At 46.4% G+C, this 11,908-nt stretch overlaps 1 protein-coding gene across 1 annotated transcript in view; it reads right to left on the reverse strand.

Moving 5' to 3' along the window:
* The window catches only part of Piwil4 (piwi like RNA-mediated gene silencing 4), a 37,438-nt gene extending 36,089 nt beyond the window's left edge, over positions 1–1,349 (reverse strand). Inside the window, exons 1-2 of the mRNA XM_005371688.1 lie at positions 1,263–1,349; positions 320–386 (exon numbers count right to left, since the gene is read on the reverse strand). Coding sequence (XP_005371745.1) covers positions 320–386; positions 1,263–1,349 — 154 coding nt within the window. The remainder of the gene's footprint in view (positions 1–319; positions 387–1,262) is intronic.
* Positions 1,350–11,908: the final 10,559 nt, after the last annotated feature.

Here is an 11,908-nt window from a genome sequence, read left to right on the forward strand (position 1 = left end):
ATGACCCGTGTGAGGACAACCTTACCTGTGTGAGGACGGCCCCCTGTGAGAATGACCCGTGTGAGGATGACCCGTGTGAGGATGACCCGTGTGAGAATGACCCGTGTGAGGATGACCCGTGTGAGGTTGGCCCCTGTGAGGGTGACCCTTGCGAGGTGGACCCGTGTGAGGACGGCCCCTGTGAGGATGACCCGTGTGTCTGATGACCCGTGGGAAAGGGAACAGAGTGGTCAATGGAGCCTGCTGTCTCAGGGCTTGGTGGGTATCTCCGCTCTGTTCAGGCCAAAGGAGTCAGGGAAACAGACCCAGCTGCACTTACCTGACTGTGAAATGTCACTGGCTCCACTGCTGGACACCTGACTGTCCCCAGGACTGGAGAACATGGCCTTCAAAGCAGAGAGAAAGTTTGCTCAGATTTAAATCAACTCACAACCCACAAGGTTGCCAAAAGGCAAGAGCGGTATCATGTCTGATATAAATTACCACGATCCAGAGCAGAAAACACTAAGAGGTAGAAACCGTGAGGGACTTGAGGGAGGAGGTCATTCCCCAGTGAAGGCTATGGAGAAGCGGAAGCCCTCTCCCCTTGCCATGCGTGAGCCCGCTGGCATCTGAGCACAAGCCAGGTGGCCATGTTAGAGCCCAGAGGGTAAGAGGTGGAAGTGGGAACTGAGAACCCCCGTAAACAGAATCAAAACTAGTCCACAGAACCAGTTAGTAACATTATTGGCAATTAATATTTTCTCTGCAGAAACTTCTCTTTGCCCAAGAAATTGTTGTACCTTGGCCTGTTTGTTTTTGTTTTTTTTTTAAAGAGAAAAATCAAGAGAACACTAAAGGATAACAAAGGCAAAATGATCACAGACTGAGGGCTCTGGTCTGAGGCTAAGTTTCTCCAATTCGTGGGTATGTAGCTGTTACTCAGGACTGGTTCAGTCTGACCACCCAAAACCAGCAAACAGCCACACTCTGAGCGCTTGCTCAACCAACAGCAGCAGACTTTAAGCCACATCTGAATTGGACAGGACTTCTACTATGAGTTACCAAGCCGAATTATCGCTAAGAAAGTAGAAGGCGGTTCCACATCTATCCACAGTGCCTTTTGCTCTTCCAGGTCTCAACAACAGTGTCTAGTCCCTTGGGGGGGGGGGGGGGGCTAAAAAGGTGGAAACCCTGGGAAGCAAAGAGAAGTCAAGGAAGAGAAGCAGGTCGAGGGAAGCAATGCAGGGATGGCCACAGGGAGGACAGGGAGAAACACTCACCATGAGATTTCCTGGGGTGCTCCCCACTTCTCTGGCACCATGGTGGGGGGCCATGCCTCGTGCCCTCACTCGAGCCCGACCGCTCATGTTCCTGAGTGTGCAGAGGCTTTCCTGAGCTCCTGAGCCTCTACAGAGCTGCCTTCTACTTGGTGAGGAGACAGCGAGACTCTGACTTGGAAGTTGCTCCTGAGACCCCGGCGGTAAACAGCAAGCAGAGCGTGGGCGTGTGGCGCACGTGGACCCCCAAACTGCGCAGGAGCAATAGGGCGGCAGTGGGCCCCGAGTCACATGGCAGGAAATCTTTCTCTGTCTCTCTCCTCCCCTTCCTTTCTCTTTCTCATTCTTTCCAACTCTCCCATGTTTTTCTTCTCCATGCCTCCTCATTTGCTATAAATGCCCAGCTTACATTCTTTATCATTTTGAGAATGTATCTCTCTGCTCCTGGTTTTTAGAAATTACCCCAATCATATATATATAATAAAGCTGCATGACATACCACTCTGGACCCGATGGGAAGCTTGTGCGGAAGTTATAAAATGTGTTCATCTGGGTGCTGTTAGGGTGTACCCTGAGAAGAGGGGAGAGCCACGTGTGGAACGTTAGAAGACGGACCATTAGACTAATGGTGCCCTAGAAATGGATGGAGCATTGTCATTCGATCCTAAAGAAATTAGGCTGGAGGCTAGAGAGGGCTTAGTGGCTACGAGTACTTGTTGCTCTTTCAGAGGACCTGGGCTTGGTTCCCAGCACCCACAAAGTGACTCACAACTGTCTGGAACTCCAGGTTCCGAAGACCTGGCACCCTCTTCTGCCCTCCTTGGGCTCCAGTGCACATATAGACACGCCAATAAAAACGTGTTTTAAAAGTCTAATTCAGGCCAGAGTCTTGAAGACTCTAAGAGGTGCACAGCTGGTGGAAGGGAGAGCTTCCAGGGTGACTTCACTGGGGACAAAGCTACTTTTGTGACCATGGGTGAGTCACCATAGTTGAGCATGATGTGTCTCAGCCTGTGAAGAGCAGTATTGTACCTGCGCGCACTGTTTGGAGGTGCGTGCAGGCTCCCTAAGTGTGCTGAGTGCATGCACTGTGTTTGGAGGTCCGTGCAGGCTCCCTAAGCGTGCTGAGTGCATGCACTGTGTTTGGAGGTCCGTGCAGGCTCCCTAAGCATGCTGACTGCTGTGTAGCACTTTTCTCTGGGACAAAAACCTTGTGTTTTGGAGGAGGCTCCAAGTGCTCCATCAGCAACGTCTGGACAATCGACAGAGGATTGGAGAAAGTATGTGAATCCCTGGGTGTTCTGAGGGGTGAACAATCCATCCCGCAGGCAAGTTCTTGGGCTCAGGAAATAACTCAAAGGCTTCACAAGGTTCCTACACCTGCCCATACACTAGGCCTCTCTTTCTCAACCATAGAGAAGCTGTAAGGAAAGCTGAAAGGTACTTTCAAACCAGGTGAGCTACCTGGAAGAGACTAACCAGCCGAAGGGGCCCCGCCGGCTGAGCTGCCTGCAAGTTCTGCAGTAAACTCTGTGTTTCCGGCTTCCATGAAAGGACGCCCATGCTGGGGTGGGTTTTTTTAGTGATGCAGCCTCTTGGATAGGAACAGCCTGAACCATTTCCTTCCAGCGACAGGAAAGTACTGCCAGGTGTCTAAACAATAAAGAAAAGGGACATGGGAAGCAGGAATTAAAAGCAACAAATTTGAAAGCAGCAAAATTTAATTCCTCCGGTGTCTTAGAACCTTCAGAAGCTAGGACAGTAAAGTCAAGTGTGCAGTTGAAGGCATAAATGTAAAAAACAAGAACTCTCTTAGCACACTAGGTTTTCTATATAACAGTATGGATTAAAGCCCAGAGTTTGAAGAAAAAAATGATTATTATTTAAGGAAAATCACTCATATATAGTCTTATCTTATGTACCATTGAAAAGAAAAAGGGGGAGGAAAGGGAAGAGAGAGGAGGGGGAAGTGGGAGGGGAGAGAGAGAGGTGAAGAAGAAGGAAGGGAGGAAGGAAATGACAGGAAAATGATGCAAAAACACACTTCTCATTTCCCAGGGAGAAAGAGCTAGTTTATTCTGGAACCAAATTACGGGGGGGGGCATGGCTTGTGAACATGGTTACCCCCGGTTCCAATGTGGAGACAGGTTCATGGCATTTTTTATGGTAACAGAATAAAGAAAGTTACAATTCACAGCATGAAGCACTATTAATAAAATCTCAGGGTCAGAAATTGGGGTTCAACCTGAAGATCCAAAAAGCAAAACAGCCAGCCACTGACTCTTACCTCAACCTCAGTCTGAAATGGCAATCCTGCCTCCAGGAATCTCAGAATGCTGAGAGCTGTCTCCCCCCACCTCTCCCTCCCCTCTCATCTTATAGTCTTCTCTAGGGCTGGCATTAATGACATGCACCACTGGGATTAAAGGCATGCACCACCCAATTTCCATGGCAACTAGTGTGGCTACTGGGATTAAAGGTATGTGTCAGTTACCATACTCTGGTCTGTAAGGCTGACCAATAGGACTGTTTTACTCTCAGATCTTCAGGCAGGCTTTATTTATTAAAACACAATTGCAATGCCACTACAACAGCACTTTTGACATACCTTGGTGCAAGCATCTGGGAGGCTGGTTCCTGAAGGATGGAGGAACCTCTACCACGGGCCTCAGATGTTATAGTTCAATTGGCATTTGTAGACACAGATTCTTCTCAGGAGGCCCCATTCACAAAAGAAACTGCAGCAGATCGGCAGGCAGTAGAAGAAAGAGGGAAAGGGGTTTATAATTTATCTTAGAAAGTCAACCATCACTTCTCCTGTACTTGATATCAGTGGTGGGTCACCCAATCCTGATCAAATCATGTGACTGTTGATGCCAGGAGGCCAGAACCAATGGTTGTCATCGTGGCGATGGCAAGAGGCAGTATAAGCCTGAAGTATCCTGTGTGGACCAGAATCTTTGCAGATCCCAGGTCAGCTAGACCTCTGGCAAAGAGCATTTGTTCAAAAACTGTGTCTTTGTTCCTCCCCAAGAAGGCCTGACAAACTGTAGGACTCCCAACATTACCTTGAGATGTATTTATTTGATCACCAAGACAGAATGTAGAAGTAGAAGCCTTTTAAAATGTTGATTTAACCTCAGGGGAACCAGAAAATCAGAGGGTAGGATGGCTGTGTCTAGTTGCTAGGAGAGCAAAATCCCCATGGAGATTAGTCATTTTGAAGGTTCTCCTTGAGCACAGCTCTCATTTTAACTATAACTTTAGTGACAACGTTCAGGTAGACAACATACTAAGGCCAGAGGCAGCAATGCTGACTTCTTCCGGATAGCATTAGAAGAACTTAGTCTGTAGTTGGAGGATGCTTCCCTAAACTGCGGGGATCTGATGTTTCAGGGTTTCTGTGAGTGTTCTAGACTGGTCCCACACATGCTGATATTTCCTCCTAGAACAGACATTTATGTGGCAATAGCATATGTTGGAGTTATTTGTTGTGAACACAGAAGCCACAGATCTCATCTTAAGAGAAAGAAGAGATGATTTATTCTAGAGCCACTTGGGGCGATTGTGGCTCAGGAACACAGACTTAGGTTATCTAAACCCCAGGTTCTAGTGTGGAAGCAGCTTTACAGTTTTCATAGTTTTTCTTTTAAAAAAGAAAACAAACTATCTTTTTTCATTTTACATACCAATCCCAGTTTTCACTCTCTCCCTCCTCCCATCCCCTCCACCTTCCCCCTTCCATCCACACCCCCATGCACTCCTCAGAGAGGGTAAGGCACATTGCTTTAGGCAGGGTCCAAGGCCCTCCCTACTATATCTAGGCTGAGCAAGGTATACATCCAAAGAGAATGGGATCCCAAAAAGTCAGTACAAGCAATAGGGATAAATCCTGGTGCCACTGCCAGTGGCCCCGCAGTCTGCCCCAGCCATACAACTGTCACTCACATTCAGAGGGTCTAGTTTGGTCCTATAATGATTCCTTCCCAGTCTGGCTACAGTTGGTAAAGGAAAATAGATAAGATCGCAAGACAAAATTGGGAGCATGGGGATGGGGGAAGAAGGGAAGGTGGAAGGGGAAGATGAGGGGAGAAGAGGGAGGAGAGCTTAAGGGAACAGGAGAGTCAAGATGGAGGAAGGACAGAGATGAGAGCAAGGAAGGAGATATTTTGATTGAGGGAACATGGGGCTAGCAGGAAACCTGCCACTAGAAAAATTTCCAGGAATCTGTAAAGATGACCCCAGCTCAGACCCTAAGCAATTGATGAGAAGGTGCCTGAACTGGCCTTGCCCTGTAGTCAGATTGATGACTATCTTAAATGTCACCTTAGAACTTTCATCCAGCAACTGGTGGAAACAGATGCAGAGACCTGCAGTGGAGCACTGGACTGAGCTCCCCAAAGTCCAGTTGAAGAGTGGGAGGAGTGAGAATATTAGCAAAGAGGTCAAGACCATGATGGGGACACCCTCTGAAGCAGTCTACCTGAGCTAATGGGAGCTCACCAGCTCTGCTCTTAGACCATGATGAGGACACCCACTGAAACAGTCTACCTGAGCTAATGGAGGCACCAACTCCTTTCCTATAGTTGTCTTATCTGTAATTTATTTACTTCTATTTCATTTGCATTCATATTTTGCCTCCATATATATCTGTGTGAGGGTGTTAGATCTTGGGATTAGAGACAGTTGTTAGCTGCCATGTGGGTGCTGGGAATTGAACCCAAGTCATCTGGAAGAGCAGTCAGTGCCCTTAAGTGCTGAGTCATGTCTCCAGCCCCCAGTTTTTATAGTTTTAAGGAACAGAGAAACTCATAAATTAAGGCAAGTTTAAAACACATTGGTGAGCTGGGCAGTGGTGGCGCATGCCTTTAATCCCAGCACTCAGGAGGCAGAGACAGGCGGATCTCTGTGAGTTTGAGGCCAGCCTGGGCTACAGAGTGAGTTGTAGGACAGGCTCCAAGCCACAGAGAAACCCTGTCTTGAAGAGAAAAAGAAAGCCACCCACATTGGTGAGATGGGCATGCTACCCTATGCCTTTAATTCCAGCACTCAGAAGACTTTAGTCTACAGAGTGAGTTCCAGGACAGTCAGGACTATTACACAGAGAAACCCTGTCTAGAAAACAAACCAAAACAAAAAATCCAAACACATTGATGAGTACTTTAGAGAGGCAGGTACAGCGAGATGGGGAAAGCTTTCCTATAGGACCAAGGTGCTACCTGGTGACATCTTAGCTTGTGGATTGGTAGAAGCCAGTTGCTTGCTAGGGCAATGGCTCCTACTCAGCTGCTCTCTGTTATCATGAGACGTTAGTTTCTTTGTGAAGAGAGCAAGGAACAGCTGTTCTGGAGGGCCAGAACTTAGCACAAGCGAAGGTCATTAGCCTCTGGGCTTGCAACTTTCCAGTCTGCACAGTCCTGAAATTCTGATCAGCCAATCATCTACACATCCGTTTCCCTGGTGAACGCATCTGACCGTTCTTGTCCTCACTGTCCTCATATCTCCCGGTCCCAGAGTAGAGCCTGCGCAGAAGGCTTTCTCAACACGCTAGCTGTTGGCAGTCACTTCTGCTTTGGGAAAGATGCTTTACAAATATGTAGCATGTGGTCTAATGGAAGATTCTCATTGCCACAGTATTAGATGAGACTCGGCCGTCTCAAACGGCATGCACTTATTCACCTATTGCATATGTGTGTGGACATGTGGGGACAAGCACATGCCATGCACACGTGGCAGCCAGAAGACAACTTTTGGGAGTCAGTTTGCTCCTTCCTTCCACCAAGTGGGACCTGAAGCTCAAACTCTGATCATCAGGCTGTGGCCAGGGCCTTCATCCTCTAAACCAGTTCATTGGTCCAAGACACAGCAATTGAAAAAATACTAAAGATCTCAAAATGAATGTCATAAAAATGCATTTCATACATATTACTAGAAGTTGTCTTACAAGCAATGAAAATGAACTTTATATCCTCCCTTTTCTTTAAAAGAATGTTGGTGTTTGCTTCCAAAAGTCCCTATCTTTAAAAGTAGACATTGAGAATCAATGAAGTATGCTAACCAGAATTTAATAAAGGGCAACAAACGAGATTTTTTTTCCCAGATAAAAAAGGAGTATTCAGCCGGGCAGTGGTGGCACATACCTTTAATCCTAGCACTTGGGAGGCAGAGGCAGGCAGATCTCTGTGAGTTCAAGGACAACCTGGTCTACAAGAGCTAGTTCTAGGACAGCTAGGACTGTTATACAGAGAAACCCTGTCTTGAAAATAACAAACAAAAAAAGTATTGTAAGTCCCCAAGTCCCGGTCTCTGGCCTCCATCTTTGGAGGCCCTGTCCCTGTGCCCACCAAGCCTTGACCCCTCCCCGAGGAGTGTCAAGACAGCCCACCAAAATCTTGACCACTCCCCCACTCTATTTAAACTGCTTCCCCAGAAAGTTCCCCTGTGGTCCCCCCACTTCCCCACCCCCATTGCATGTATGTGGCTTCTGGGTTCCCCGCATTATTCTGGAGAGTATGTGGGGTAAGGGGAACACTCTTCCATTGTTGGTGGGAGTACAAACTTGTACAGCGGCTTTGGAAATCAGTATGGCAATTTCTCAGAAAATTAGGAAATAATCTTCCTCAAGAACCAGCAATACCACTTTTAGATATATAACCAAAGGAAGTTCATTCATACCACAAGAACATGTGCTCAACTATGTTCATAGCAGCATTATTTGTAACAGCCAGAACCTGAAAACAACCTAGATACCTTTCAACCAAAAACTGGATAAAGAAAATGTGGTACATTTACACAATGGAGTACTTCTCAGCAGGAAAAAATAATGATATCTTGAAATTTGTAGGCAAATAGATGGATCTGTAAAAAAAACATATTGAGTGAGCTAACTCAAACCCAGAAAGACAAATATATGTACTTACTCATAAGTGACTTTTAGACACAAAGCAAAGAAAAACCAGCCTACAATTCACAACCCCAGAGAACCTAGACAGCAAAGAGGACCTTAAGAGAGACATTCATGGATCTAAATAGGAAGGAGAAAAAGACAAGATCTCCTGAGTAAGTTGGGAGCATGGGGGTCACCGGAGAGGGCAGAAGGGGAGAGGAGAGGAAAGTAGGGGAGTGGAGAAAATGTATAGCACAATAAAAACGTTCAAAAAAGAGAATCTGCTATAATGAACCTGGGTTTGATTTTTTTTTTTTTTTTTTTTGGTTTTTCGAGACAGGGTTTCTCTGTGATTTTGGAGCCTGTCCTGGAACTAGCTCTGTAGACCAGGCTGGTCTCGAACTCACAGAGATCCGCCTGCCTCTGCCTCCCGAGTGCTGGGATTAAAGGCGTGCGCCACCACCGCCCGGCTGAACCTGGGTTTGATACTTATTCCTTATTCAGACAGTTCCTACTTTCATTTCACTTCCGTCTGTCCACAGAGGCTGTTTCATGCTGCACAAAGGTTTCTTCTCAGCAAAGGGTACAGAAGACAGCACTCTTTCCGTCGGCATGGTGGACGGTGCTAATCTTTAAGCCGGCACGGTGGACGGTGCTGATCTTTAAGTGGACGAGGTGGACGGTGCTCTTTAAATCCGCACAGTGGACGGTGCCAATCTTTAAACCGGCGAACAGTTCTCTTAAACCGGCCCTCACTCTGGTTTTCTTCCACTTCTTGCTCTTCAACCTCCCATTCCCTCTTCTCCCCTCCTCTCCCCACTCGCCCATTCTTCGGGCTCATTGTCTCAGGCTCTCTTCACTTGGTCTCACTGGCTCCGTGTCCACTCTCCACTCCCCAGCCAACTTTGCACGTCTAGCTCATACGTTATTGACTCTTCTTTCCTGGCAGCCCTGCTCCTGTTAGATGTCCACGGTGGTTCTGTTTTCTCCTTTAGTGCTTAAGTGAGCTCTCACCATGTGTGTACCCAAGAGGACAGGAAAAAGAGAATCCCTAGTATTGGTTTCATGCTCACATCTTCCTCTCCTGCGACCGCGTGCCCTCTATAAAGAATAAAGCCTCCCTTTCCAGCTGCCAGCCTACCACCCCCCCATTAGGTTCCCAGTCTTATTCTACCCAAACTTGATATTACCTAATGTGGTGGACAGAAGCTCGTAACTACACTGTTGAGAACATAGGAACATGTGGGGAAACAAGTCCAATTGAAAGACAAGTGTGTGCCCTTGCAAACCAGCACCATTAAAAAAGACCAGCTAAAGTAGCCTGGGTGCAGCTCCACACTGGCAAACCAGTGCAGAACCGGGGAACTCATAAACTCACCCTCCCGAAGATCCGATTTGCTGAGTCGGGCAGTGGTGGTACACTTGGGACTTGGGAGGCAGAAGCAGGCAGATCTCTGTGAGTTCAAGGCCAGCCTGGTCTACAGAGCAAGTTCCAGGACAGCCAGGGCAACACAGAGAAACTCTGTGTCTAAAACTCAAAAAAGAAGAAAGGAAGGAAGGGAGGGAAGGAGGGAGGAAAGGAGGGATGGAGGGAGGGGAAGAAAGAAAGAAAGAGAGAGGGAGAAAGAAAGAAAGAAAGAAAGAAAGAAAGAAAGAAAGAAAGATTGGATTTGTTAAGAGACATTGTAACTTAAAGGTCCCTGAGAACAGGCAGGAGTAACCTGAAATGTATACTGTGTCCTTATTCACCAAACTGAACACTTGAACACCAAGAACTTGGCTTCTCTCCTCTCCTGGGTATCTGGGAAGTGTAACACACAATCACACACACACACACACACACACACACACACACACAAATTGAAACTAAATCCTACATCATCCCCCTCCTTCTCCACCCCACCCCCTGGTTTGCTGCCAGTTTCCTGCTCTGAGGTGTGAATGAATCCACCAGAGGGTAATTAACTCTCTAAGCTCTAGGGAGCCAATTAGCAGAATAAGAGCAAGTGGAACCACAAGGCCCCAAGAGCTTTTGTCCAACCCCTTATTTGCTGTTCAAGTGACAGAGGCTCAAGGAGTGAGACACAGGGCACATTACCATCACCTTAGGCAAGGTTTTTAGAGGGTATGGACCTTGGCGCCTCCTTCTGTGGGAGGGACTGGGCTAATTGAACAATTTCTAGGCTCATCCTGGGGGGGGGGGACAGGACTATGTTGAGGGTGTTACCTCATCCACCTCTGTATCTCCATATATGATTACCTTCAATTAGAGATGAGACTACCAAAACACAGAAAAGCTCAATAACTTGCCCAAGATTGGCAACTAGGGAATGTTGCAAAGCTGGTCTAGGAACCCACTAAAATCCACCTCCAGAATTCTTAAATCCTAATTATTAAATGAAGGAATGCCCATCATGTTATACTTTTTAAAAACAGTTAAGTTTTCCAAATGTCTTCCATTGTCTATAAACAAACTAAGAGCTGAGTTGGTGAACTCTGGTTTTTGTTTTTAGGGTTTTTTTGTTTGTTTGTTTGGTTGGTTGGTTGGTTGGTTTTGGTTTTTCAAGACAGGGTTTCTCTGTAGCTTTGGAGCCTGTACTGGAACTAGCTCTTGTAGACCATGCTGGCCTCAAACTCACAGAGATCCACCTGCCTCTGCTGGGATTAAAGGCGTGTGCCACCACCGCCCGGCTGGTGAACTCTAAAGCTAGCAGCTAGTATCTCTGTTGATTCTGCCTCCTCCAGGCTTCTCCTGCTCTCCTATAGCAGACGGGGATACAGGCATAGATTGTCCAGCCTACAGAACACAGACATAGACTGTCCAGCCTACAGAACACAGGCATAGACTGTCCAGCCCGCAGGGTACAGGCATAGACTGTCCAGCCCACAGAGTGGAAACTTGTCACTCTGGCTATACAAAACTGTCTGCTAAGCTCTGTCCAGAGCCTTCAAAGACTTGCTTTTGCAATGGTACAGCAGCTTACACTTTGCCTAGGCACATGTCATTCTTCAGGATGGTTCCTTACAGTCATTCATGTGATAAAAAGGAAGCTACAACTCAAGAACTTAAATGACTTGCCTGATTTAGGCCACAGAAGCAGAAGGTGGCCAAGCCACAGTCTCAGGTTCTGGCTCCCAACAACAAGCTCTATCCTGAAGTCACCCTGGCACCCTAAGTGTCTTCCTCTCACTGTCAGGCGAGGGCTTGGGAACACAAAAGAATCTAAGCACTGCCAGCAAGTTCTCCTGGCTTTGGAGACGGTCCTTCCCGAGTCCCTCAATGGAAGGAGGGTCATCCAAGGGTAAAAATGTTACATTTGGGATCAACTTGGAAGGGAAGGTTATGACTTAAACAAAGTCATGACAATCACAGAAAATACATTTAACATACATAACACATTCAGAAGCACTCTTCCCCATAATAATCATTCTGCAAACATAGGCTAGTTTTACATAAATTTAATGCAAAGGGTATAGGTGAAACAATCCATAACAATTTAATTACAAAGCTTTACCAAAATAATTTTTTCAGGAAAAAAAACCATAGGCACTTCTAGTCTGAAAATACAAGCTTAGAAAAAAAATTGTATAATTCTGAAATATGGCTTAGCTTTAAGAACTTACTTGGAATATGCAATATGATATGACTAACCTTCCTTTTTCAGGTTGGTTCTGTAATAGATTTTGATATTTAATTTCAAGAAATGTAAAATGCATATGAGGGCAACTTAAACTCACTGCAAAGAAGGATATGATTTTATAT

The sequence above is a fragment of the Microtus ochrogaster genome, unplaced genomic scaffold (genome assembly GCF_000317375.1).
Source record: "Microtus ochrogaster isolate Prairie Vole_2 unplaced genomic scaffold, MicOch1.0 UNK121, whole genome shotgun sequence".
Classification (NCBI taxonomy): domain Eukaryota; kingdom Metazoa; phylum Chordata; class Mammalia; order Rodentia; family Cricetidae; genus Microtus; species Microtus ochrogaster.